Source organism: Eublepharis macularius, chromosome 7 (assembly GCF_028583425.1).
Source record: "Eublepharis macularius isolate TG4126 chromosome 7, MPM_Emac_v1.0, whole genome shotgun sequence".
NCBI lineage: Eukaryota > Metazoa > Chordata > Lepidosauria > Squamata > Eublepharidae > Eublepharis > Eublepharis macularius.
The window spans coordinates 10792436-10817100 of NC_072796.1; the positions used below are offsets into that span (position 1 = coordinate 10792436).

Below are 24665 nucleotides of genomic sequence, written 5' to 3' on the forward strand. Positions count from 1 at the left end.
AGCCAGGCCAATGGAGCAGCCATAAAATGTACTTGTTGCTTCCACAAACTGTTGCTCCTTCCAGCTGTTTTTATAGCAAAAGTCTTAATTAGCTAAACTGTCAGCCACTCACTAGGTAGACATCCTGACCTTACTCATTCATCCTGGTCATTTGACAGTTGCCTCTGACTCATGAGTCGTGCACTCCTCCTGCATTCTTGCAGCTATACCTGTCTCTGACAGCGCCGGGGCTTCAAGGGGGTTGGCAACGAGGGAGGGGAGGAGTGGCTTTCTGCAGCTGAGTCTGTTAGAGCTGAAGGCTCTGCTGATTGAATAGCCGGCAGTTGCTGTTCATCAAACTCAAGGTCAGCTACAGCTGGGTCAGTGTGGGTGTGAACTGCAGGCAGATGTCTGTCTGATGACTCTTCACTGAGCACAGGGCAAGGCTGACTCATGACACAGCCTTTCCTCGTAGGGCTCAGTCTCCAGACCCCTGATCATCCTCGTCGCTCTCCTCTGCACCCTCTCGATTTTGTCCACATCCTTTTTTGAAGTGGGGCCTCCAGAACTGCACACAGTAGTCCCAGGTGCGGCCTGACCAAGGCAGTATAGAGAGTGACTATGAACTCCTGTGATTTCAATGCAATGGCCTTTTTCATACAACCCAAGATTAAGTTTGCCTTTTTTACCACCGCATCACACTGACTGCTCATATTTAGTTTACAGTTTGCTATTACTCCAAGATCTCTTTCGCATACCCTGCTACCCAGAAGTGTATCCCCCATCATGTATTTCTGCTTCACATTTTTGTGGCCCAGATGGAATACTGTGAATTTATCTAGGTTGAATTGCATCCTGTTCACAACTGTACCACTTCTCCAGAGTATGCAGGTCTTGTTGAATTTTAACTCTATCTTCTTGGGTGTTTCCAACTCCTCCCAATTTGGTATCATCAGCAAATTTAATGAGTAGCCCATTTACCCCTTCATCCAGATCATTGATAAAAATATTGAAAAGTACCTGGCCCAAAACCGAGCCCTGTGGCAACCCACTGGACACCTCCCTCCAATCTGATGAAACGCCATTGACCACCACTCTTTGGGTGCAGTCCTTAACCAGTTCCCTATCCACCGAACTGTCCTATAGTCCAGTCAACAGTCTTTCAGTTTACCCATTAGAATGTCATGGGGAACCTTATCAAAAGCTTTACTGAAATCTAGGTAAATCACATCAACAGTAAGCTCATCACTCGATCAAAGAAGGAAACCAGGTTGGTCTGACAAAATCTGTTGGGGAATAAACCATGTTGACTTCCCTGGATCACTGAGCGGTCCTTCAAATGCTTACAGATCGATCCCTTTAAAATCTGCTTGAATATCTTCCCAGCAACAGAAGTCAGGCTGACCGGCCTGTAGTTTCCCGGGTCATCCTTTCTCCCTTTCTTAAAGACTGGGATAACATTCGCTCTTCTCCAATCTTGTGGCACATCCCCAGTCCTCCAGGAGGCCTTGAAGATGATGGACAGAGGGTCTAATGGACAGAGGCAAGATCCTGTGCGACCAGTTTCTAGGCACCATGATATCATCATGATATCATCCCACGAAGTCTCAGTAATTCCTACTATATCATAGTCCTCTGTTTGCAAGAGAAGCTCAAGCTCTTCCTTCTTATTACCCATACTTCGGGCGCTGGTATATAGGCACTTGTAGCCTTGTACTTTTGTTTGATCTGTCCTACCCAGGTGGGCCTCAACACCTCTTCATTGAAATCCCCATGTTGATCATTTCCTTCCCCTTGCGGCATCAGTTTAAAGCTCTCCTGATGAAGCACTCCAGGTTCTTTCCAAAAATTTTCTTCCCTGACCTTGAGAGGTGAAGCCCATCATGTGCTAGAAGGCCTTCTCTAAGGAAACTTATCCCGTGGTCCCAGAACCCAAAGCGCTCCTGCTGGCACCACCACCTCAGCCAAGGATTCACCTGGAGTATGGTCTGCTCCCTTTTCATTCTTCTTCCTTTGACAGGAAGGATAGAAGAGAATACCACCTGTGCCCCCACTATCTTCAACTGCCTTCCAAGAGCTTCATAGTCCTCTTTAATTCTTGTGATGGTATTCGTGGCCGTGTCATTAGTTCCCACGTGCACCAGCACAAACGGGTACTGCTCAGTCGGTCAGATCAGTTTCCAGTAATTCCTAAATTATCCATTGTTGCTTCCAAGTTGTAGCTGGAAATGACATAGTCACATCACTGACGTTGCCAATGTCACCCTCCATGTCCCTGCCCCCGCACACTCCCTCAGGTTGCCCAGCTTGGCCTGGCAAGCCCACCCATAAGGCTGGTTTAGCTAGATCTGATCCTCCTTGACAATTCCCTTTCTTTCAGACTATGACTATTTCTAATTGTACCACTGCAAGCTACAGAATGTCTAACCACTGCCTCAAGATAAATATGCAGAAGACTGACTTATTCCATCATAAGACCTCATTCATCCCCCCCCCCAATACTATTTCTCTTTAAACTTTTCAACATAACAGTCAATGCTCCTCTGCAATGTGCCGCTGCACTAGTGTGTTTGGCCCTTTGCAGAGTGCACAGTAAGTTCATATGGACCCTGAAATCTAATTAGTGCTCTGTATTGAGTGTATACCCTTGAATATGTACACACATTTCTGTAATGCTTCGAATTTCTGTGGCAAATAGTTAGAGCCAGGGCTCTAAAATCTGTGACTCCTGAGTTAAATGTGGCTCAGTATAGAACCATTTATGAGTCTTACTAGCGACAGAGCCCATTGTGAGCAGTCATACAATGGGCTGTAGCAGTGGGGAGCTCCCCTGGTGCAGCCTTCCCTCTACCTCCATGGCAGCTATGGGGCCTCACTGCACCTTCCAGCTGGCTCTGCAGCCTCTCAGAGGCCTGCTGAAGGTAGCATGGGCCACACCAACAACTCACTTTTGCTGAGCCACACCAACAGCTCACTTTTACGCAGGCACAGGTGCACCCTCAGGCCCTTCAGTGCACCTGTGCCAGGATAAAAAGTAAGTCGTTGCCAATATGACTTGGCTTTTATACAGTAGGACTAGAAGGAAATAAAATCTTTATGTTCAGGTACATTGGTGGGAGATCGGCAGGACAGTACAATGACCAGTATGTTATGGGAATGGCAGGTAAAGATTTTTTTTTACGGGGTTCAAAGGCTTTTTAGAAATTCTTTACAGAAAAGGAAGAGAGAGAGAGAGACAGTTGCCGGGAATCCAAGTACAAAGCAAGCACAGATTTGTGTAAGCGGATCCAAAAAAATCTCACAGGATTCTCCTGTGTAGATTGATGACATATTTTGTGTGTGCCACTTCCTAATAAAGGAGTCAGAACAACTAGTGTTTGGGCATCAGAATCTTAAGGGATTGTTAATCAACATGTTGGTGTTAAGTTGTGTATTTTCAGTTCTGCCAATGCCTGTACTGGCCCTTTATTGATCTCTTGACGTCATTTGGCTCTTTGGTGGCCAACCTCCTAACGCAGAGATTTCTCAGCATCAAAAATTGAACATAGAAAGTGTTCCATAAAGGTGGGAAGTTTGTGATCCACTGGACTCAGCAATAGTTGCAACTAATCATCTTTCTCAGGTCGCCATATTGATCTGCAGTAGGATAGCAGAATTTAAGTCCAGTGGCACATTAGAGACCAACGAGATTGTCCGGGTATAAGCTTTCGAGAGTCAGAGTTCCCTTCTTCAGGCACCATAGATTTCCACTCCATGGTGCCTTCCATGAGGTTAGTTTTAGATGGGTAACCATGTTGGTCTGCAGTAGAACAGCAGGATCCGAGTCCCGTGGCACCTTAGAGACCAATGAGGTTTTCAGAATGAAAGCTTTTGAGTCAGGGCTCCCTTCTTTGGACACCTGACACCTCTCAGGTTGCTTATTTCCTAGGCGGAAGTGTGAGGCACTCCTTCCTAAGGGCACTCACAAGGAAGTAGTAATCTCTGTTATGCCCAGCTGTGTCTTGTTATCCACCCGCTTCCCCTCCCTATCTGTCTTCTTCTTTCTGGAGCCATGTTGCCCTCTCTTCCTTTCCAGACATGGATCAAGTTTAAAGTTACAGGTGTGAGATTGCAAGCCCTGGTAATACAAGCTCTGGTTTAATGCAAAAGCTGGTTCCTTAATCAGAGATTGTAACCATGATTTAAAGGATGATGAAGGAACCTGGGTCATGTTAACCAGAGATTGCTTTGGAACACAAATGAATGCAAAACCACAGTCAATGAAGGAAAAGGAAAGGGAAAATCACTCTGGGAGGTAGAAAGAAAGCATGTATTTACAAGGTTGGTGTGCGAACCTTGAAATTCTCTCCACATCTTAACTCCTCAGCCAGTGAAAGTTCGTATGGCATTGAGAATATAGTTGAGTAAAAGTGCATTGTGGAGTTAACAGAAGCTAAATGCAAATCCAGAACAGAGACCTTCGGCTAGACATCTGCATTAGAAAGATAATTAGACTGACCTACCTTAATGAAAGTGAAAGTGAAAGGCTTTGAACATTCAAAATGTGCTATATAAATGCTAAATATTTCTTTCTATTTCCATAGAAATTGCTCCCTGGTTACATGTTTTCAGAGCAGAAGATGCTGTTGACTTTTCTCAGATAACATTTGATCCTAGACAAGAAGAACTCATTATTGGAGCAAGGTGAGCAGATGGTCTTATATTGTATATTATTAGCAGGCTGATTTTCTCTGGCCTCTGTGCGTTTGTTGTAAAATATACTGGTCTTTATCTGGGAAATATTATCGACAGAAGGCTTTTAAAAAGTAAGAATTCAGGTTCTTGTATTTGACTTGCCAGTGGGACAGGGTTCCTTTAACTTCAGAGGGGATTCGGCTAAAACATCTCGTATCACAGATGCAGCATTGCTGAAAAAAGCCTGGTTCTCCCTCCCCCCTGCCTTTTTAAGGCATAAAGTTGAAAATAGTCATAGATTACAGTACTGGTTAAGGCATTTGCCATTACCTGTAGAAAGTTTCAGTTTTTCCAGTATTAGTAATACCACTCACTTGCCTTCCCCTAGGTTTGCCAATCTGAGCCTGGCAAGTGGCAGGAAGTATTGGGGTGGGGACATGGTGGGGGGAGTGTTCCCAACATGATGACATAATTTCTTGGGAAAACCTTGAAATGACGGCAGGTAGCTCTAGAAATCACTGGATATGCTATAATTTTACCTCTGTGGTTTTACCTATAGAGTTTCCATTGATTCTTAGAGTTATCCACCATCTCTTCTTGGTATTTTCCAAGAACTGGTGACACTAGTATTCTTTTTTAATAGGGCAAGGAGATCTTGGGAAGGACTCTGCCTTCCACTTTCAACTTCAAAGCAGTTTTAAAAGTATTTGTAAACTGTTAGCATTTTAAATAAAGTGAATTCTACTATATAAAAGGCAAGCCGTATCGATGGTGACTCACTCTTTATCCTCGCGCAGGCGTATTGCCAACAACACTGGCCTTGAGGCCACTGCAAAGTGCCTGCTTGCCGCCAGAAGGGGGCCCACCGAATTGATGGCCTAAGCACTGCTCCCTGCGCCTCCCCTCTGTGCCCTCCTACTCTGGCCTCCAGGCTGCTGCCACCAGGAGGGAGCCCGCTGAATTGGGCGTTGTTGCTGGCAAAGAAATAAACATAAAGTTTTGCTTTAAAAACTGGTTTTAAAAGGTAGACATTCTTTGAAGCTTGGTGAGGAAGGAAGAGTTAAACTATCAGTGAATCTGTATTCAACTTGTTGGTACATATTAATGCCAGGCACATTGTGAAGCCATGGTCATATGTGCTTGGATAGCCTGCTGTAACTGCTCTGGAAATGCTGTCTACATGTTAAAATAGTATTTTCCCAGTAAAGCTGGACCATGTGATTCTGCTGTCCGTTTGCTGGGGAATTTGCTGACTGCAAATCAGCATAATTAATGGAATCAATGCTGCAATCAGTAAGAAGTGAACTTGCTTAAAATCTGTGCAGCAGTCTCCTAATTCAGGACTCCTACTAAAACGTTCCCCCTTTCTGTTATCCCAGTTGGGGTTCCAGCTGTCTATAAATGCAGACTGTTTTCTTAAAAGGTTTTTTTTGGGGGGGGGGGAATCAGGTTGAGTTTTAATTATGGTGCTTTAAGGAAGTGGCTTTGGCTTACTAGACATCTGCTGGTAATTTGGTTTTTGTGAGCTGGTTAAAATCGCAAAACAGCCAACAAAACTATTTCTTGCTGAAATGATATAGTCTAAATAGAGCATGTGGTATTCTTTCTGTGGCATGAACTGACCTCGCTTCTTGTTTGAGTTTGCTAAAATCGATTGCAGTCAAACTGGTGAGTAGCACCAATATGGCAGAATTGCAAAATCAGGAATTGCTTCTAACCCCAGTCTTTCCTTGGAATGCAAAATCTCCTAAGCCTATTTTAGCATTGTCACTTTCCTTGGTTCCTGATCTCCCAGCAACCCCTCTAAAAGGAAACAGGAAGAGGCTGTACACCAACTGGTCAAAAGCTCTGCTTAGAGCTCCTTGGCTATGATTTGAGAGTCTCTACACGAGACATCTTACACTGAGATGCTCAAGTGTAGGGAGACGCAATGTTAGCCAGGAAGTGTAGTTTAAAAAGATAGAGCCAAAGGCTCTGTCAATTTCATCTGTCTACACCAGGGTAATTCAAAAAGACAGAGCTGGTGAAGATTGCTCCTCAGAGGTTGTTAATTTCATCTCCTCCCCAAAGGCTCTGTCAATTTCAATTAAAATTAACAAACCCTCTGAGGAATGATCTCTGTTGGCTCTGTCTTTTAAAACTACCCTTTTAAAATTACACTTCCTGGTTAACATTGTGTCTCCCTAAACTTGAGCATCTCCGTGTGAGATGTCTTGTGTAGATAGTCTCTGAGCTTGCTTTCTTTCCTTTGCTTACAGTGTAGAAAATACAGTTTTGATAAATCCATTTACTTATGAAGCAAATTTTAAAACATTTGCACCCTGTGATGTAGATGTTATTTGTTTATTTAACATGGCATGTATCACAGAAGTGTAGAATCATAGAGTTGGAAGGGACCTTCCAACTGGGGGATGGGGGATACACTTCTGGGCAGTAGTATATGTGAAAGGGATCTTGGGGTAAGAGTGGACTGTAAACTGAATATGAGCAGTCAGTGTGATGCGGTGGCAAAAAAGGCTAATTCAATCCTGGGTTGTATCAAAGGGGCCATAGCGTCAAAATCGCAGGAGGTCATAGCCCCTCTCTATACTGCCTTGGTCAGGCCACACCTGGAGTATTGTGTGCAGTTCTGGAGGCCTCACTTCAAAAAGGATGTGGACAAAATCGAGAGGGTGCAGAGGAGAGCGACAAGAATGATCAGGGGTCTGGAGATAGCCCTACGAGGAAAGTCTGAGGGCCTTGGGAATGTTTAGTTTGGAGAAGAGGAGGTTGAGGGGGGACATGATTGCTCTCTTTAAATATTTGAAAGGCTGTCATTTGGAGGAGGGCAAAGAACTGTTCCAGTTGGCAGCAGAGGGTAGGATGCGAAGCAATGGGCTAAAACTACATGCACAAAGGTACCGGCTGGATATTAGGAAAATCTTTTTCACAGTTAGAGTAGTTCAAAAGTGGAATCAGCTGCCTAGGGAGGTGGTGAGCTGCCCTTCACTGACAGTTTTCAAGAAGAGGCTGGATGAATCTTTGTCAGAGATGCTATAGGCTGATCCTGCACTGGGCAGGGGGTTGGACTAGATGGTCTGTATGGCCCCTTCCAACTCTATGAGTCTATGATTCTATGATCATCTAATCCAATCTATTGCACAATGCAGGAAATTCATGCCTCCTCCTTCCCACACACATACCCAGTGGCCCCTGCTGCATGCCCAGAAGATAGCAAAAAACATCCAGGATCCCTAGCCAAATTGGCCTGGAGAAAATTGCTTCTTGACCCCAAAGTGGCGATTGGCATTACCCTGGGAGTGTAAGAAAGGGCCACAAGAACTAAGCACTGATGTAACCTTTCCTGCCCTCCCTCTCATGATCTGCCTGGGTTCACAGAATCAGCATTGCTGTCAGGTGGCCATCTAGCCTCTGCTTTAAAACCTCCAAAGGACGAGAGCCCACCACCTCCCAAGGAAGCCTGTTCCACTGAGGGAACCATCTGTGGACTTCACGGAGTGGAATTTTCCTGCTTCTCCCTCTGGTTATAGCCCCATGAGCCCCCCTCCAAAATTTTTTCCATCAAATGGGTCAACAGACCCTCAGGAATACCACAGGGGGGCAAAGTGGTGAAAATCTCCTCTACCTTTTCCGAATAGGGAAATGCCATTCTTTTGGAGGAACTTCTCGGTTGGATAACCACCTTTCTCCCAAACCAGTAGGGTCCCAAGACAGGGAACACCAAAAATTAAAGTAGTGTATACACATTCTGCCTGAAAGTAGATCAATGTACAAAAGTTTGTACAGAGTCACGAAACTATCAGAGCTTCCAACCCTATTAAACCATCAAATTGTCCACACTTTTCATAACCCCCCCCCCCCCCAGGTGCTGTACTAAATTATTCCATCTTACAGCTTCTTCTGGAATGATATCAAAGAGACAGTTTTCTTGAACAATCAAAGGCTGCTCTATATATTTTTATTGCTACAGGCACTCTCCTTCTCCAGTGCCTTTGTAATACTTATTTAATTTAAAGTATTCAAGTAGATTTCTAAACATGGGTAGCAATCTATGCACCCCTCCCAGGAAATACCCCAATTTCTAACTTACTCTCAACTTCCTCTCCCCTCCTCTCTAAATTTTAACTACCAATTAATTTTCTCTCTCTCTGCCCCTTTCCCTCAACTGAAGGGGCGTCATTCTCCCTCAACTCTGATAGGTCTTGCGTTGTGGAAAAGGCAAGATATTTCCAACTATGAGGAAACTGTCTCCTGTCATTAGTAGCCATCAGAGACTCATCAGCCCATCGCCCAGGACGCCCAGCTAACGGTCAAGCCAGCTGCTGCAACGGTTAATGTCTTTCCGTGATTTATTAGAGTTTTCAAGCAAAGTGTCTGAAAGGCTGAGCTGAAAATATAAGTTTCAAAAGCGAAGCACAGTAGGGAGATCCTTGTCAGAAGTATGGATGGTTGAGGAAGAAAGGTGGGATTACAAAATGTTTTAAATAAATAAATGTAAAATGTCCAGCATGAGAGGTCTTTATAGCTGCATTTAGAGAGTTTGGTTTTCTGGTTTTCATATGCTACAGATTTGTTCTCTGCAGGGCTTTTTTTGAGGGGGAATGCTCCGGAACGGTGTTCCGGCAGCTCTAGAATCTGCCCACGCGATTTCTTCCTCCTTTGGCCCTGTGGGCTCTGCAGAGGAAGTTTAGCTGCTTTGACTTCATTGTGCTTTCTTGAGTGAGTGAGTGAGTGAGTGAGTGAGAGAGAGAGAGAGAGAGAGAGAGAGAGAGTGCAGGCAGATGCTGCTCTGGCCCAGCACAGGCTCTGCAGAGGAGGTTTAGTTGCTTTGAATTCATTCTGCTTTTTTCATTCCTCTGTGAGTGAGTGAGAAAGAGAGAAAGCTGGGGCCTGGCACTGGCTGTGCAGAGGAGGGAAAGCTGCTTTGAGTTCATTCTGCTTTTTTCCCATTCCTCTGAGAGAGAGAGAGAGAGAGAGAGAGAGAGAGAGAGAGAGAGAGAGAGAGCGAGCAGAGCTGCTGGGGCCAGTTCTCCAGAGGAGGCTAAGGTGCTTTGAGTGGGTGGGGCTGTATGTGTGTGTGTGCTGCTTTGAGTTCATTATGCTTTCTTTTCAGGAGGGTAAGGCTGTGTGTATGTGTGTGTGTGTGTGTATGTGCTGCTTTGAGTTCATTCTACTTTCTTTTCATGGGGGTGTGGGGGCTGTGGGGGGCTCTGTGTGTGTGTGTGTGTGTATGCTGCTCAAGTTCATTCTGCTTTTCATAGGGGTGGGTGGGGCTGTGCGTGTGTGTTTGTGTGTTGCTTTCATTCTTTTGTTGACTGAAGTTGACATTGTTATGGTTCCCACAGCTTTTGAATGCAGATTTGTTTTGTGTTAATTAAAAATATTAGTTATGGTTATTTGTATTCGTTAAAATATCAGTTATGGTTATTCCAGTTTTATGCTAGGAATGGATAGCACTGTCCAAGTCTCAGAAGGCTTTCATCAATATATTCATCAGCATATAGATGTTCTTATGTCTTAATAGCTGTAACTCAAATGGTTCTCCCCACCCTCAGCTGATTCACATCACTGAAATTGCAGTGGCCATATGGGTGTTAAGGAAGTTTTTATGAATATTGTTTGTCTGGGACATTGGAATATTTATGAGCATTTCACAATGTCACAACAGCTTAGCCATTGGTAAGGTAGAGTTGGCAGGCAACAAAAAAAACACCATTTTAAACTAAGTATAAATCTAATGCAGCTAAAGCTGAGTATCTAATTTTGAATTGCTCCAGTAAAGCAAAACCCTCCCTAAAAATGTGAAAATTCAATACTCGTTAGATTAGGAATTTCAGACTGGAATTTTGAGGAAGAATTTTGGAATTTTTTTCTACGCTGGCAGAGGGAATCTGTTAGAATTTAGATTTGTGAGGTGGGTTTTGGATTTTTAGAGGCCCCCTCCTTCTTGCATATTTTAAAATATGATTCCAAACAAATAAAATGTTTGGGAAAGGGAATTGAAGACTTCACTTCTTCTAGAGGATACAGAAAGGAAAAAAAAACCCCTTTCTCATAATAGTGTAATTTCCCAAGTTTCCTAACATTTATCTCATTATAATGCATTTTGCTGGGTTCTGGGAAGCGGCGTCACTGCCGGGAATGACATCATCATGCATTTCCAGGAGCGCGCACATGCACATGTGATAATAGAGAGTTCCACCACCACTTTTCCCAGAAAAAAAGCCCTGGTTTTCTGCAAAGTGTGTGTTTGTGTGTGTTCAGGGCAGTGGTGGACTCCAAAACAACTTTCAGCTGGTTTTAATAACAGAGGCCACAGGCCTGAGAGTGAAGGGAAGAAAGAGGGAAAGTAGAAAACGGCAAATGCTGAACTGCAGGGATAAGGGGGATGGCTTGCTTTTAATATAAGCAAGCCTTTCAAATTGAAATAAACCACCTGCCTTATGATTTTATGATGAAGTTTATTCCATATAAATTAGAGATCAACAGCTGGCTGCTCCTGGTCCAAACCATCTCAATTCCAGGATGTCATCTGGCCCTCAGTTGCTAGATATGTGTCTGGAAAGCAGAGTGGGTTTGGCCTGGACTGTTGTTAGCATTCATCTTCAGGTAGGCTTGCCAGGTCCCTGGGTGCCAAACCAGGGGCTGGGGGATGCGGGGGAGAGGAATTTATTTTGTGTGCATGCAAAGCACTCATGTGCTCCAGAGCACGCCATATCATTCCAGGAATGATGTCATTCCTGGCACAATGTGGGCATGCACAGGGGCGCTAAAGCAAAGGGGCTGTCAGTTTCGCATGCCCCGCATACTGCCCAGCCAACCAGCTGAAGCCGACAGGAGAGCGGCAGGAGAACAGGGCTGTCATTTTGCACGCCCCACACCGGGTTCATCCAAATGGGGGCTGTCACTTCCACACACAGGAGAAGGGGGCTGGGTTGAGCTGGTGCGGAGCATGTAAAAGTGACAGCCACATTCTCCTGCCACCCGCGTTGGGTTCAGCCGATGCGGGGCATGTGAAAGTGTGTTTCAAACACCCTGCGCCGGGTTCAGCCAATTGGCTGAACCCAGCGCACGGTGTGCGAAAGTGACAGCCCCTTTCTCCTGCCTCCTGCCAGCCGGAGAACGGCTGAAGCTGGCGCAGGGCGAGTGAAATTGACTGCCCCATTCTCCTGCTGCCCGAACATGCCCTACGCTGGATTCAGCCGGTGCGGGGCGTGTGAAAGTGACAGTCCCTTTCTCCTGCCCTTGCGGGCAGCAGGAGAAGGGGGCTGTCTGTTTCAAATGCCCCACGCCGAGTTCAGTTGATTGGCTGAACCTGGCACGGGGCATGCAAAAGTGACAGTCCCCTTCGGCTGCCACTCAGGTGCTGTCACTTTCACACACCCCACACTGGGTTCAGCTGGTGTGGGGCGTGTGAAGTGACAGCCACATTCTCCTGCCACCCGCGCTGGGTTCAGCTGGCATGTGAAAGTGACAGCCCTGTTCTCCTACCCTTGTGGGTGGCAAGAGAAGGGGGCTGTCTGTTTCAAATGCTCCATGCCGAGTTCAGCCAATCAGCTGCACCTGGTGCAGGGCGTGTGAAAGTGACAGCCCCATTCTCCTGCCTCTCCCACTGGGTTCAGCAGTGCACAGCGTGTGAAAGTGACAGCCCTGTTCTCCTGCCCTTGTGGGCGGCAGGAGAAGGAGGCTGTCTGTTTCAAACACCCCGTGCCGGGGTGTGCGAAAGTGACAGCCCCCTTCTCCTGCCACCTGCCAGCAGGAGAACGACTGAAGCCAGCGCAGGGCGAGTGAAAGTGATTGCCCCATTCTCCTGCCGCCCGCATGGGGTGTGCGAAAGTGACAGCCCCCTTCTCCTGCCGCCTGCCAGCAGGAGAATGGCTGAAGCTGGCACAGGGCAAGTGAAAGTGATTGCCCCGTTCCCCTGCCGCCCGCACATGCCCCATGCTAGGTTCAGCTGATCAGCCGAACCAGGCACAGTGCCTGTGAAAGTGACTGCCTGGTTCTCCTGCTGCTCACCGGTAGCAGGAGAACGGGGCTGTCACTTTCACACACCCCGTGCTGACTTCAGCCGATTGGCTGAACCCACAATTAGCAGGAGAAGGGGGCTGTCACTTTCACATATCCCGCGTTGGGTTCAGCCGGTGCAGGGCATGTGAAAGTGACAGCCCCCTTCTTCTGCCGCCCATGCTGGGTTCAGCCATCGCAGGGTGTGCGAAAGTGACAGCCCCATTCTCCTGCCCCTCGCTGGTGGCAGGAGAATGGGGCTGTCAGTTCCACACACCCGCATTGGCTTCAGTCGATTGGTTGAACCCAGCACAGGGCGTTTGAAACAGACAGTCCCCTTCTTCTGCCACTTGTAGGCAGCAGAACAGAGCTGTCAGTTTCACACACCCCATGTGGGCGGCAGTGCCAGCCTGTCTGACTTCACAAACTGCTTACAAATTGGATAAACCAGTCCCAAAAAATCGTGGAGTTCATGGAAAACGCGGCCCCATGAACCGTGTTTTCATGAAGCATGAATTGGCTCGTGTTTTTTTGCTTTGTATTGCAATTCGTGCCTACCTCTACTTAGGATTGCTCAGTCAGAAACTCCAGTCCAAATGCCTTTGAAATGGTCTTTCTGAGAACAGCTGAAAAGTGGCATGTGTGAATTCAACCATGATTGACTTGACTCGGTTTATTGCACATTCAGTTGAGCATTGTGTGTGTGTGTTATGTGCTGTCAAGTCACTTCTGATCTATGGTGACCCTAGGAATGAAAGATCTCCAAAATGTCCTATCTTTAACAGACTGGCTCAGATCCTGCAAACTGGAGGACGCGGCTTCTTTTATTGAGTCCTGCCATCTCGTTGTAGGTCTTCCTCTTTTCCTACTGCCTTCCACTTTTTCTAGCATTATTGACTTTTCCAGAGAATCTTGTCTTCTCACGATGTGACCAAAATTTTGTCATTTTAGCTTCTAGGGAGAATTCAGGCTTGATTCGATCTAGTACCCACTTATTTGTCTTTTTGGCCATCCGTGGTATCTGCAAAACTTTCCTCCAGCACCACATTTCAAAAGAATCAGTTGAACATTACATGGTTCCTTATAGCGTTAATAGTAAGATGTGCCTATATCTCAGAGCATGTACTTTACGTTCCTGGCACCTCAGCAAACCCATCTGCCTCTTTAACTGTGGGATCCTAAGCAGTGTTATACTCTACTAAGCCCATTGACTCCACTGAACATAGAAGGTGCTGCTTACTACAATGGCACAGCAAATGTCCTCAGGGCACTCTGGCTTTTTTCTCACATGAGTGATATTTTTTCTTCTTGACCAAAATGTCCTTGTAGAGCTGAGGATAAAAATGGATAATGTAATGCATGCCCCCAAGAACACCTTGAAGGACACGAACTGGATAAATATCAAAGAACAGCTCTTTCTTATTAGGAGGGTAGGTTCTAATTGGATGTGATGTTGTCCTAAGAACCCTTAGTGTTGCTATGGGGTTGTGAATCTCTGTGTCCCCATCTGTACCCTCTGTACCATGCTGATGCTACAGCATGAGTTGGAAGCTTTTACCTGACACGCGTATAGGAAATGGTAAGTATACAGTGGCAGAAAATGGGCTTGAGTCTAGAGTAAAAGGAAGTCATCACTCCTGACCTGTGACACAGGAGATGGTTGAAAATCCCCAGTAAGTATGGAACAGACATCGGTTGTCCAAAACCACATAAAATAAGTGATATGCCATCTTTCTAGTGATCTTTGAGCAACTTTTTATTAGTATTTGGCTTGGGACAAGCATACCTTAAGGACTGCCTTCTCCTCTATGAATCTGCCCATCCACACTGGTTATCTTCAAAGACTTTGAGCGCCCCTGCCATCTGAGGCTAGATGGGTAGCAACCAGACAGCTAAACCACACAAGACGAATTACATGAGGACGCTCAAGTGAAGGGAGACGCAATGTTAGCCGGGAAGCGTAGTTGGAATTTCATCTCTCTCTTCAGAGCCAGCAAAGATCGCTCTTCAGAGGTTTGTTAATTTCACCTCTCTACCAAGCCGGCAAAGATTGTTCCTCAGAGAGTTTATTAATTGACAGAGCCTTTGGGGAGGCAAAGAGGAAATTAACAAACCTTCTGAGGAGTGATCTTTATATATTCATTTTAAATACAGTTTTAATGGTTTAGATGAATAATGCCTGATGTTCTCTGCCTTGGGAACAGGCTTTGGATGGAAAGATGATATGTAAATTTTTTTTTAGATTTTTTAAATTGCAGTTAAACTTTAACCAACAATTAAACACATAAACAGTAACAAAGTGCAATTTCAACATCTTACACAATCAACATAATAGTCCATTTACAGTATGTTTAGTACACTACTGTGTCGATGTCTATGTCCCCTTAGCAATGTGAGTCTAGGGGCCAAGCTACAAGTGACAAATGGCACTTGAACGGCAAGTGAACAAACTCGCATGCATTCCTCCCTGTTCACTTGAGTTCCACTTGCCCTCCACTCGATCACGTAGTGGAGTGCAAGTGCAGCTCAAGTTAACAGGGAGGAATGCATGCGAGTCTGTTCACTTGCCGTTCAAGTGTCATTTGTCACTTGTAGCTTGGCCCTAGAGCATCTTGAGCATGGAGGAAGCTATCCATCTATTTGGTATAGACTTTTTTGTTATTTCAAAATTCTAGTTTCAAAATTTTTTGATATGGCGTTATTGTATCTTGTGAGTCTTTAGTGGAAAGGTAGTCTATAAATGGTTACCATTTTTCTGTGGAATTTATCACCTTAGCATAGTCTGCTGAATGTTGTATACTGTTAGTTATTTTTTCCATTGCCATGTGCTCCCATACTTTATTATACCATGTATTTATATTGGGTGGTTGAGGAGATTTCCAGCAGGACACAATAGATGTTTTAGTGGCTACTAAAAGTGATGAGAGCAGGTCTTGTCTTATTTGTGGTAATGAGTGGTCTCGCCATAGATCCAAAAAGATAAGTTCTGGCTTAAACAGTAACATGTAAATGTTTAAATAACGTAAATAAATAGTATGTTCTGTTTTCGGCTACATGCAGCTTGCATCCAATGTAAAAAAAAATCTTCTCTGAGTTTCAGACATGGAAGTATAACAACTTGTATTGTGTCACAATCTGGGGTTCATTCACCTGCTGCTGAGCTGTGGGCTCTGCCCTCCGTCACGGCTCCCTGATGTGGAAGAGAGTCTGTGGACTGAGAGTGAGACTCAAGGAGGGCAGACATTTTGAAATTTGAGCCGAAAAAGCATGCCTGTGATTAGGGATTGTAAGAGAACTCACGTACAAAGGAAGAGTCATAGGAGGAGGGGGTCCCAAGTGAAAGGGAGGAGCATACTCGTGTTGCACGGGCTAGAGTGCTGGCCCGGTCTAGATTGAACACTCTCGGCCTAATCAGCTTCATTGCTTCGCTGGAGTTTATTGACAGACCAAGCAGCGTAAGTTTGTTATCTATATATCTTCCTCATATGCTTCTAGGGCTGTCTTCCTTTAGCAAGTATAAGAGACCTCTTTGGGCATTAGGTGCCAAATATTAGGCCTTCATTCTCAATATGAAGGCAGCAAGCCAAGGCCTGGCCTCCAAGGAACGTTGCACAAATTCTGCTCTAAGTACAGGTCCAGCGACACAGTTAGGCACTCCTGCTATCAGCCATAAAAACCAATGGAGTATATAATCTAAAGATTCGGTAACCTCCCTTATCCATATACCAGCCCCAAACAAGGGATTATTTTAGCATTGAAGGCTTTGATAGCCATTGGTATATACTGGCCATCTCTTGAGCAGTGGAACCTTAGAAGAGCTTTTGGGTTAGATCTAGCAATTTCCGTTGCTATATTAATATGAGGTCTCTAAATTTAACATAAATCTCTGGCAAAGAATTGAGAGTTGTCCTAAGCTTGGATTGTAAGGTGCTGCTCAGCTAGCACAACTTCCGATCCTCTGAAAAAACTCATTCTTTTTGTGAAGGAGAAGAAGTCTATTTTTGCTGATACCCCCTCTAATTGCAGACTCCTAGTTTGTCCTCCGTGCAGTTCCTAAAGGTCCATTGACTCACAGGAGCATATTGGGGGGTGGGGGGATGACGTTTCCTTGTCCTTAAACAACAGAAATGGCACCAGAAACGTTTTTAAAATTCCAAAAATAACTAGTTTATTTACTATAGAGAGGAAAGGTCAGGTGAAACCAGAGGTTGAAAATTTCTGAGGTAATTCAACATATTTATATATCTCTGAAGTAAAATCAGAACATGCACAGACTTCAGTTCTTATACTCTTCACAGATACTTAAAGGCTTCTGTTTTGAGGCTTTGGTTCCCTTGTATTTCCCCAAGCACTTTAGTATACTTTCTTTTATGATTCTCTCTTTTGGAGTTAGGATTGCTAGTACCCACTTTCTAGTACCTCAACCCCCTTCTCTTCAAACACCAGTGCTTTCCTTTAACTGAATCCTGAGGTTTCCAAAGGCTTCCAACCACACCCGGCCAGGGATTTCTCCTCTCTCTAGAGCTACCTCCCTGTTTGACTGGATAGGGCAAGTCTCCTCTCCTTAGAAGATCTATCTATGTTTGGGAGTCTGCATCTGCTTCCCAAACCTCCTTGCCAACATTTCCCCAGTTCTCCTGTCTGTGTTATACTGCTCTCTGTTAGGACTAGAGATGGGCACGAACAGAAAAAAACCCAAACATGATGTTCATTGTTTGTTGCCATCCACGAACAGGGACTCACGAACAACCACAAACATGGCCCTGTTCACAAACATGTTCATGGTTGGCTGTTCGTAGAGGCCAGCAGGCTCTCTTTCAGCCATCATTCAAGTCAAGAACCCTACTGCACCACTCCCAGAAACCTGACCTGAGCAGGCTCCAGGAAAGGTACCAATAATAAATAATAGCTTGGCCCCAGAGCCTGGCAGCAGCCCTGAAACTTGAAGGGGTAGATCCCTATCCCACCACACACAAAGAAAATTCAAGCTCCAATGCACTCTCTCTATCAAAATGCCAACAGCAGCTGTCTCTCCCTCTCCACTGTCTGCAAACTAAGACAGAGCTGGGAGCTCCCCTCCCCCCTGGTCTTTGCAGACCTGCCTATCAAGCTAAATTGGGCTTAGATTGGGGTTTCCAGGGCAACAGCAGGAGTTCAGACAGAGTTCAGACAAACCCTGCCGAAGTTGCCAAGGGAATTGATTGCAGGTGCCAGACTGTCTGGCTTGACGCACAGCAACGAACAGCAACAATCGAGGCTTGCAACGACCACCTGCAACAGACGAAGCTGAAGTTGGTTCCCAGTTCCCAGTTCCTTATTCGCCAATTCTAGTTCCTTATTTGCAAAGCCGTAGAAAAATATTGTGGGGAAATTGAAAAGCTCTGAACCCCAAAATGAAGTTTGCAGGGGCACAAATTATACACCTCCAGATTCAGAAGACTCGGCCCTCTAAGGGGACCTATACTGGGTCATCCTACAAAACCCAGATCTTGAGTTAAAAGCTTCAAATAGGATGCCCCCAGAACAATTCAATAAGAAGAAAGGGGCAGCAGCTGCAGCAGAAAAAAACTTTGGATCACCCCAAACCACACAGCCCTGAACTCCAGAGACTGTCCCCTACAAGAGGACATGTGCTTGGGCTCCTGGCATTCTGCAGTGCATGACCTTGAGGCAGTTTGCTATTTGCTTTCTTATTCCAGACACGTTGAGATGTGACTGTTTGAGGCCACCTTTTATGGGAGCTGGAGTCGATGTCAATTTGGAGTTTTTTAAAATTTCAGCATATACGTCATAACATTGCCGTGTTGGAGCCCAGTCTCTCCACCATCCCCTGCCCTTCTCTCTGTTCCTGTGTTCACTGATTGGGAAGTCCTGTACTCACCATTTTTTTTAAATTCCAGAAAGGCAATTGGCAGCAGATTTCTGGGGGGAAACCTACATAGTCCTTTTTGCACTTGTTCCACTAGCAGATTGCTCTGATATGGTTTGAATTGTCTGCTTGGGGCAAAACGGTGCCTCTCTGCCAGAGCAAAATGTTAAAATGCTGCTGCCCAAACAAAAAGGTGTTTTTATTTTATTTGAGACAGTGAGTCTCTCTACATGAGACCTCTTACAGAAGGACACTCGAGTGTAGGATGACACAATGTTAGCCTGGAAGTTTAGTTTAAAAAGACAGAGCCAGCAGAGATCACTCCTCAGATGGTTTGTTAATTTCATCTTCTCCTTCCCAAAGGCTCTGTCAATTTACACTTCCCAGGTAACATTGCGTCTCCCTACACTTGACTGTCCTCATGTAAGAGGTCTCGTGTTGAGAGACTCTGTCTTCTGGAACAGGGAAGGAAGGTTCTTGAGATGAGTCCCCACCCCCATTTCCAAATCACCGTGAATAATCACCATGAATATGAGCCCCGGTTGTAAAAAAAGGAAATAAAAAAATAAACCCAAGAAGTGATCAGTGGGGAATGTGGATTGCTATCAGGGAATGGGATGGACATTGTGCTTAAAGGGTTAGAAAGCACGAACGTCACAGCGTTGTGACTCTCCCCTAATTAAAAAAAAGAAGGGGTGGATGTCAGTTCCTTGGGGCTTGTTTCAGGCTTCTCCTGTCAAAAAGTTGGTCAGATTATAATAATTAATTTGCAGGCATAGTTTGCAAGGTTATGAATTTGCAGTTGTTGTTGTTGTGGTTGTTGTTGTTGTTATTTACATTTCTAACCCGCCCTTCCCACAAGCCGGCTCAGGGCGAGGTACAGCAGTTTTATTTAAAACAATAAAAATAAAGAGGGTGTGTGTGGAGAGCTGGAGAGGGAGGGAGTAGTTTCCACCGGGTAGCCAACCAATCAGTGCCCAGGATTGATTAGATTTTTAGCTCGCAAGCAGGCTCAGGGCGGGTTACAATCATAAGTAAATTACAATGGATTACAATGGATAAAAACAATAAAATAACATCTCAGTACAAACATGAATGTCAGTATTCCAGATCGGGCACCCTTCCCCGTTTCCCTGCCCACCATACACCAAGGGAGAAAAGGGTGGAGGTGTGGGTTGGTGAAACTTTTAACTCCCCAAGCATAGCATAGGGAGGGGGTAGATGAACCATAAGCCCCTCCCCCAAGTTGGTAGGAGACCGGCAGGGAGGCTAATTAGATGGATCCAGTGCTGGCCTCAACTATACGCCTAGCAGAACATCTTTGTCTTACAGGCCTGCCAAAAAGATACAAGATCTTGGTGGGTCCGAGTGTCTTCCGACAGAGAGTTCCACCAGGTTGGGGCCAGGACAGAAAATGCCCTGGCCCTGGTTGCGGCCAGCTGAACCTCCCTGGGGCCAGGGACCACCAGTAGGTGTTTACTTGCAGACCTAAGAGCTCTCTGCGGTACATATGGGGAGAGGCGGTCCCTCAGGTATCCCCAAGGGAAAAGAAGGGTGGGGGCAAGAGAAGCAGTACCTGACCAAGAATTCTGCACACATAAGACACATCAGCAGCGACTCAACAGCATCTTTTAAAAAGTTGCTGTATGTGCACAAGGGGAAAAGTCGGGGAGAAGCAGAGGAACGTTAGATTCTGCATCTCATGCCTCCCTTTCTCATGTGGAACTCTGGAGATCGAGAGAAGCAGAATGAAATTGGAATCGCAAATGTGGAATGGGCTGTAGTGGGAGGGGAGAGGCAGGAAAGCTGTCTTCCTGAAGTGTGATTCTGCTTAGGATCCAAGCCCTAACTTCAGGCCACGTCACACATGTCATTTAAAAATATTTTTACAGCTTTGTAAAATGTGCATATGAGTCCTCTTGAAACGTGTGTAATGTAGAGGCATGCTCATCGGAAAGCCAGGACTGACTGCAATTCTGTCAAACGAAAGCAGCAGACCCAGATTTGCTCCTGTGGAATGTGTGGAATGGCTTTTTAAGTGTCTGGATCTAAAGGAATACCATGATTTCACTTTTCATAACTATGGCTGTTTCCCCTTCTTCCCCCCCACCCCACTTTAGAAACTACCTCTTCAGATTACGTCTCGAGGACCTTTCTCTAATTCAGGTAAGTCCACTGTGTTGAGCAAATAAAAATTGTAGCGCAAATAGATACACAAAGAGTGTTAAGAAAAGCTTCAGGAAGGCAAACATCATGATTGGCTTTTGCTGTGCATCTGTTATCCCTCACTACTCCCAAATCCACTTTTTATCCCTAATTTTTCAGTCTTGTCCAAAGCCACAACGATTCAGAACCAATGCAGAGGGCTGTCTTTCACATGGATGCTGCTGCTGTCTCCTCCTTTGTGACAGCAGTTTCCACACAGTGTGCATTGGGTCTCCGGTGCTGTTTCCCCCTTTTATCATGGAATTGCTGACATGTAAGTTTTCTGTGCCATGGAGAGGGGAGGTTTCTTGGCCTGGAAAATTACTAGATAGAAACAGCTCACTGCCCCGAGGCCAATGCCTAGGGCAGTTTCAGAGGGCCTCTGTGTATTCCAGGCTTGCATAGGTTGTGAGTCGCCAACTCAATTTCTGATCTGTAATGTCCCCTTCAGGGCTTAAGTAGTCAAATGCTCAGGAGACTAGGAGACTATTTTCTCATCTTTTCATATTCAATATTTATTCTGCTAATTAAAATAGCTTTCTTAAGAAAATTGAAGCAAAATAGTATTTCCACAGTATTACATCCTAATTTGGGGAGGTGGGTGGGGACAAGAGCTCATGAGTGAGCCACGCAGCCCAGGGGAGGGACAAAGAGATGGGCAGATGGCGAGGGGATGGGCAGGAGGGAAGAAGAGGTGGTTGACTCAGCAAGAGGGAAAGGCAGCAGAGCCAGAGGGGAGGGTGAGGGAGAAAGCGGAACTGGAGCAAGAGGCATAAAAGGGGGGGGGCGCAGGTGGGAGAAGTGGGATTTCCCTTAATATACAAATCTTCAGAGGTCCCCTCTTGCTTTCCATAATCTTTGAATCAATGTTGCTGGTCATTGAAAGATTATTTCAGCATCATTCTGAGTTGCAAAGCCTGGGTCCTACTTATTCTCACTCGCATTGCAGTAGTGGAAATGACCACTCAGTTTCCTAGCCCGCTTCCATCCTTAATAATTTGTTGAATATAAGTGAAGAAGAAAAGAATGGACCCTAACTTCGTGCGTAACAGTTTCTCTTCCTAGTCGCCTGGAAGAACTTCCTGTTCTCCACAGGTGACTAGGCAGCTCACTATTTACAAGTCTGCAGTAGTGTCCAGTGGCTTGAATTTATTGTGCTCATAATGAATGCCAGAGTTAATTTCCTTGGTGTCGAATTTTGGTTCTCCCACCCCCGCTTGAATTAGCCTTTGTTCATGCATATACAACTCTAATGCTTATTCAAATGCTTTTGGAGGTCCAATTTTCTGAAAAAAGGATAGCCACAGGGGGCCTCATTGCCTGCCCAACTTCTCTGACACACTGCCAAAAAATAAGAGAATGCATCCAGATTTTTTTTAAAAAAAAGATGCAAGTTCGAATAGCAGTTTACACCTAACTGAAAGTGATTGACATTTGGACATCATCCTCTGCAAAAGACCTCTTGAGGTATACCTAGGAGTGGTGTTCATTTCAGACCACTCATTTTTCTTTTTGAAGCTAAATTCTTTTGAACACCTTGGGAGACATGATGACGAATGTAAAATAACTTGCCTAAGGGCAAGGAATAATAGCCATTGGGTGGAATCCGCTGGGAAGGCTGCTGTTGTGCAAAAGCAGAGTCGGGTTCTTGTGCATTTCCCGTTGTTTTAAGTGGAGGTCATGCAAGAAAACTTCCTGGTGGATCGTGTTCACCGTAAGTACATACACGGAGGAAAGAAGGGAAAAGTCAGAGAAAGGATTGGTGATACGAATATAGGTGTTTTATGTAATACAGATCTGTGCTGAGTATTCAAGGTGTTTTTGTTTGGGTCCAAAAGGTGCTATTTCAGGGTCTGAAAATATTTTCCGAAAGACTGGCATGCCATTTGAAAAAATCCCGTTTTGTTGCTTGCCTTCCATTGTATGCATTTAGGAGTCTTGTTTTGGCTCTACCCAGGGCTTTTTTTCTGGGAAAAGAGGTGGTAGAACTCAGAGGGTTGCCCTTGGCGAAAATGATCACACGGCTGGTGGCCCCCTCCCCTGATCTCCAGACAGAGGAGAGTTGAGATTGCCCTCCGCGCTCAGCGGCGTGGAGGGCAATCTCAACTCCCCTCTGTCTGGAGATCAGGGGGCGGGGCCACCAGCCATGTGACCATTTTCAAGAGGTTCCGGAACTCCGTTCCACCGCGTTCCTGCTGAAAAAAAGCCCTGGCTCTACCTCTTGGAACAAAGTTTCCCAGAGCACTTCAAATTCTTCTTGGTATTTTAGATTCTCAAATATTTTGTACCAGAACGTGCATTGATTTGATTGATTTGTTTTGATTTATTAACCTTATAATCTGCTCTTCCCGCATATGGGCTCAGAGCGGATAATATCAGTATTAAAAATACATTAAAATTTACATTAAAACCATAAATAAACATACGATTCAGCGATAAAACAACTCTAGATGGTGACTCATATTACCCAGTCCCAACCAAACATTCCAGGGGGTAGGAGATGAAAGAGCAGCAGTGGTCCAACCAGTGGAAAAAACCAGGGTAGAGGTTACACTACACCCCCCCCCCCATAGGAGACCGGCAAGATGCATGGCTGGGCTTTCCTCTTTCTTGCCACATCTGCTGTTTGATGAGTGATTGCTAAACTGGCCAGATAATAATGCTTTCTTTGATCCTCCTAGCTTTGAGCAAAAATATACCTTGCTTTCTCCCACTCTGCTTTGTGAGAAGTGGAACAATTGGTGAGTGCAAGTTGGCACCACAGTGTAAAACTCTTGGTGCCTTGCCAGCCTGCTGAAAGCTAGAACATCTCCTCTTTCCCAGCCTTGGTGTTTGCACCCTGCCCTTCTCCCTTCTTCATCAGTGTCAACCCAGTAGCTCACCACACAAGAAGCAGTGGGCCAGAAGCCGGCAGCCCACCACCTGACAGGCACAGGCCCCCAGTGTAATCTGTGCCTGCACAGTTTGTGTGGACACACCTTTGGACTGACATGGAGAGGGAGGAGGATACTCTCCCAATAGCATTTTTCCAGGAAAGCTGTACAGGAGTGTAGATTGGATTTACATTCATTTGCCATATTTGGAAACCTTTAAAGGGACTAAGTTGTAAACAACCATCTTTGCCTCCCTGAAGGCTCTGTGAATTTCACCTCCCCTTTGGGGAGGCGAAGATGAAATCAGCAAAACCCTCTGAGGAGCGATCTCCGCTGGCTCTGACTTTTTAAACTATGCTTCCCAGCTAACACTGCATCTCCATACACTTGAGTGTCCTTGTGTGAGATGCCTTGTGTAGAGAGACTCTGATGTCTCTGCATGCAGAAGGTCCAATCCCTGGCATCTGTAGTGGAGAGGATCATGTAGTAGGTGATGTGAAAGACCTTTGCCTGAGACCCTGAAGAGCTGCTGCCAGTCAAAGTAGGCAAGACTGACCTTGATGGACTGCTGACCCGACTCAGTTGTCAACCGGAGCTTCTCAGACTGGCAGGTTGCCTGCCAGACCATTTGCAGTCTGAACCATCTGGTTTCCACTTCTGGTGAAGATAAAAACAGGGGGGAGGGGAGTTAACATGGGCATGGTTAAAATTTCTCAAAAATGTACGTTTGCAAAATATATAACTTGTAGTTCATGTTCCTGTTTTGTAAATAGTTGAGGTAAGCTTCAGTTAGTTTGCTGTCACGTGTTGACTCCTTTCTTATGCAGCACTAATACTGTTCCTTCATGTAGAGGAAAAGGGATGTGATCCATTCCTGTGGATGTGAAGCAGGGGGTGCAGAGTTCTGTTTTCCTGGCTTGACAGACCCTTACGTAAAGCGGAGGCCAGTGCATACCTCTGATGCCCTGTGCACGCCAGCCCTTTGTCCTGCCAAGGAGCATCACCTTCAAGCTTTTCTGTCCTACTATATAAAAGGCTAAGCGTATTCAAGACAACTCAAT

The 24665-nt window shown here is 45.4% G+C and overlaps 1 protein-coding gene across 1 annotated transcript in view; it reads left to right on the forward strand.

Moving 5' to 3' along the window:
- Positions 1-24665, forward strand: part of SEMA5A (semaphorin 5A) — a 155688-nt gene that overhangs the window by 15211 nt on the left and 115812 nt on the right. The window contains exons 2-3 of the mRNA XM_054984946.1: positions 4563-4662; positions 20647-20692. Coding sequence (XP_054840921.1) covers positions 4563-4662; positions 20647-20692 — 146 coding nt within the window. The remainder of the gene's footprint in view (positions 1-4562; positions 4663-20646; positions 20693-24665) is intronic.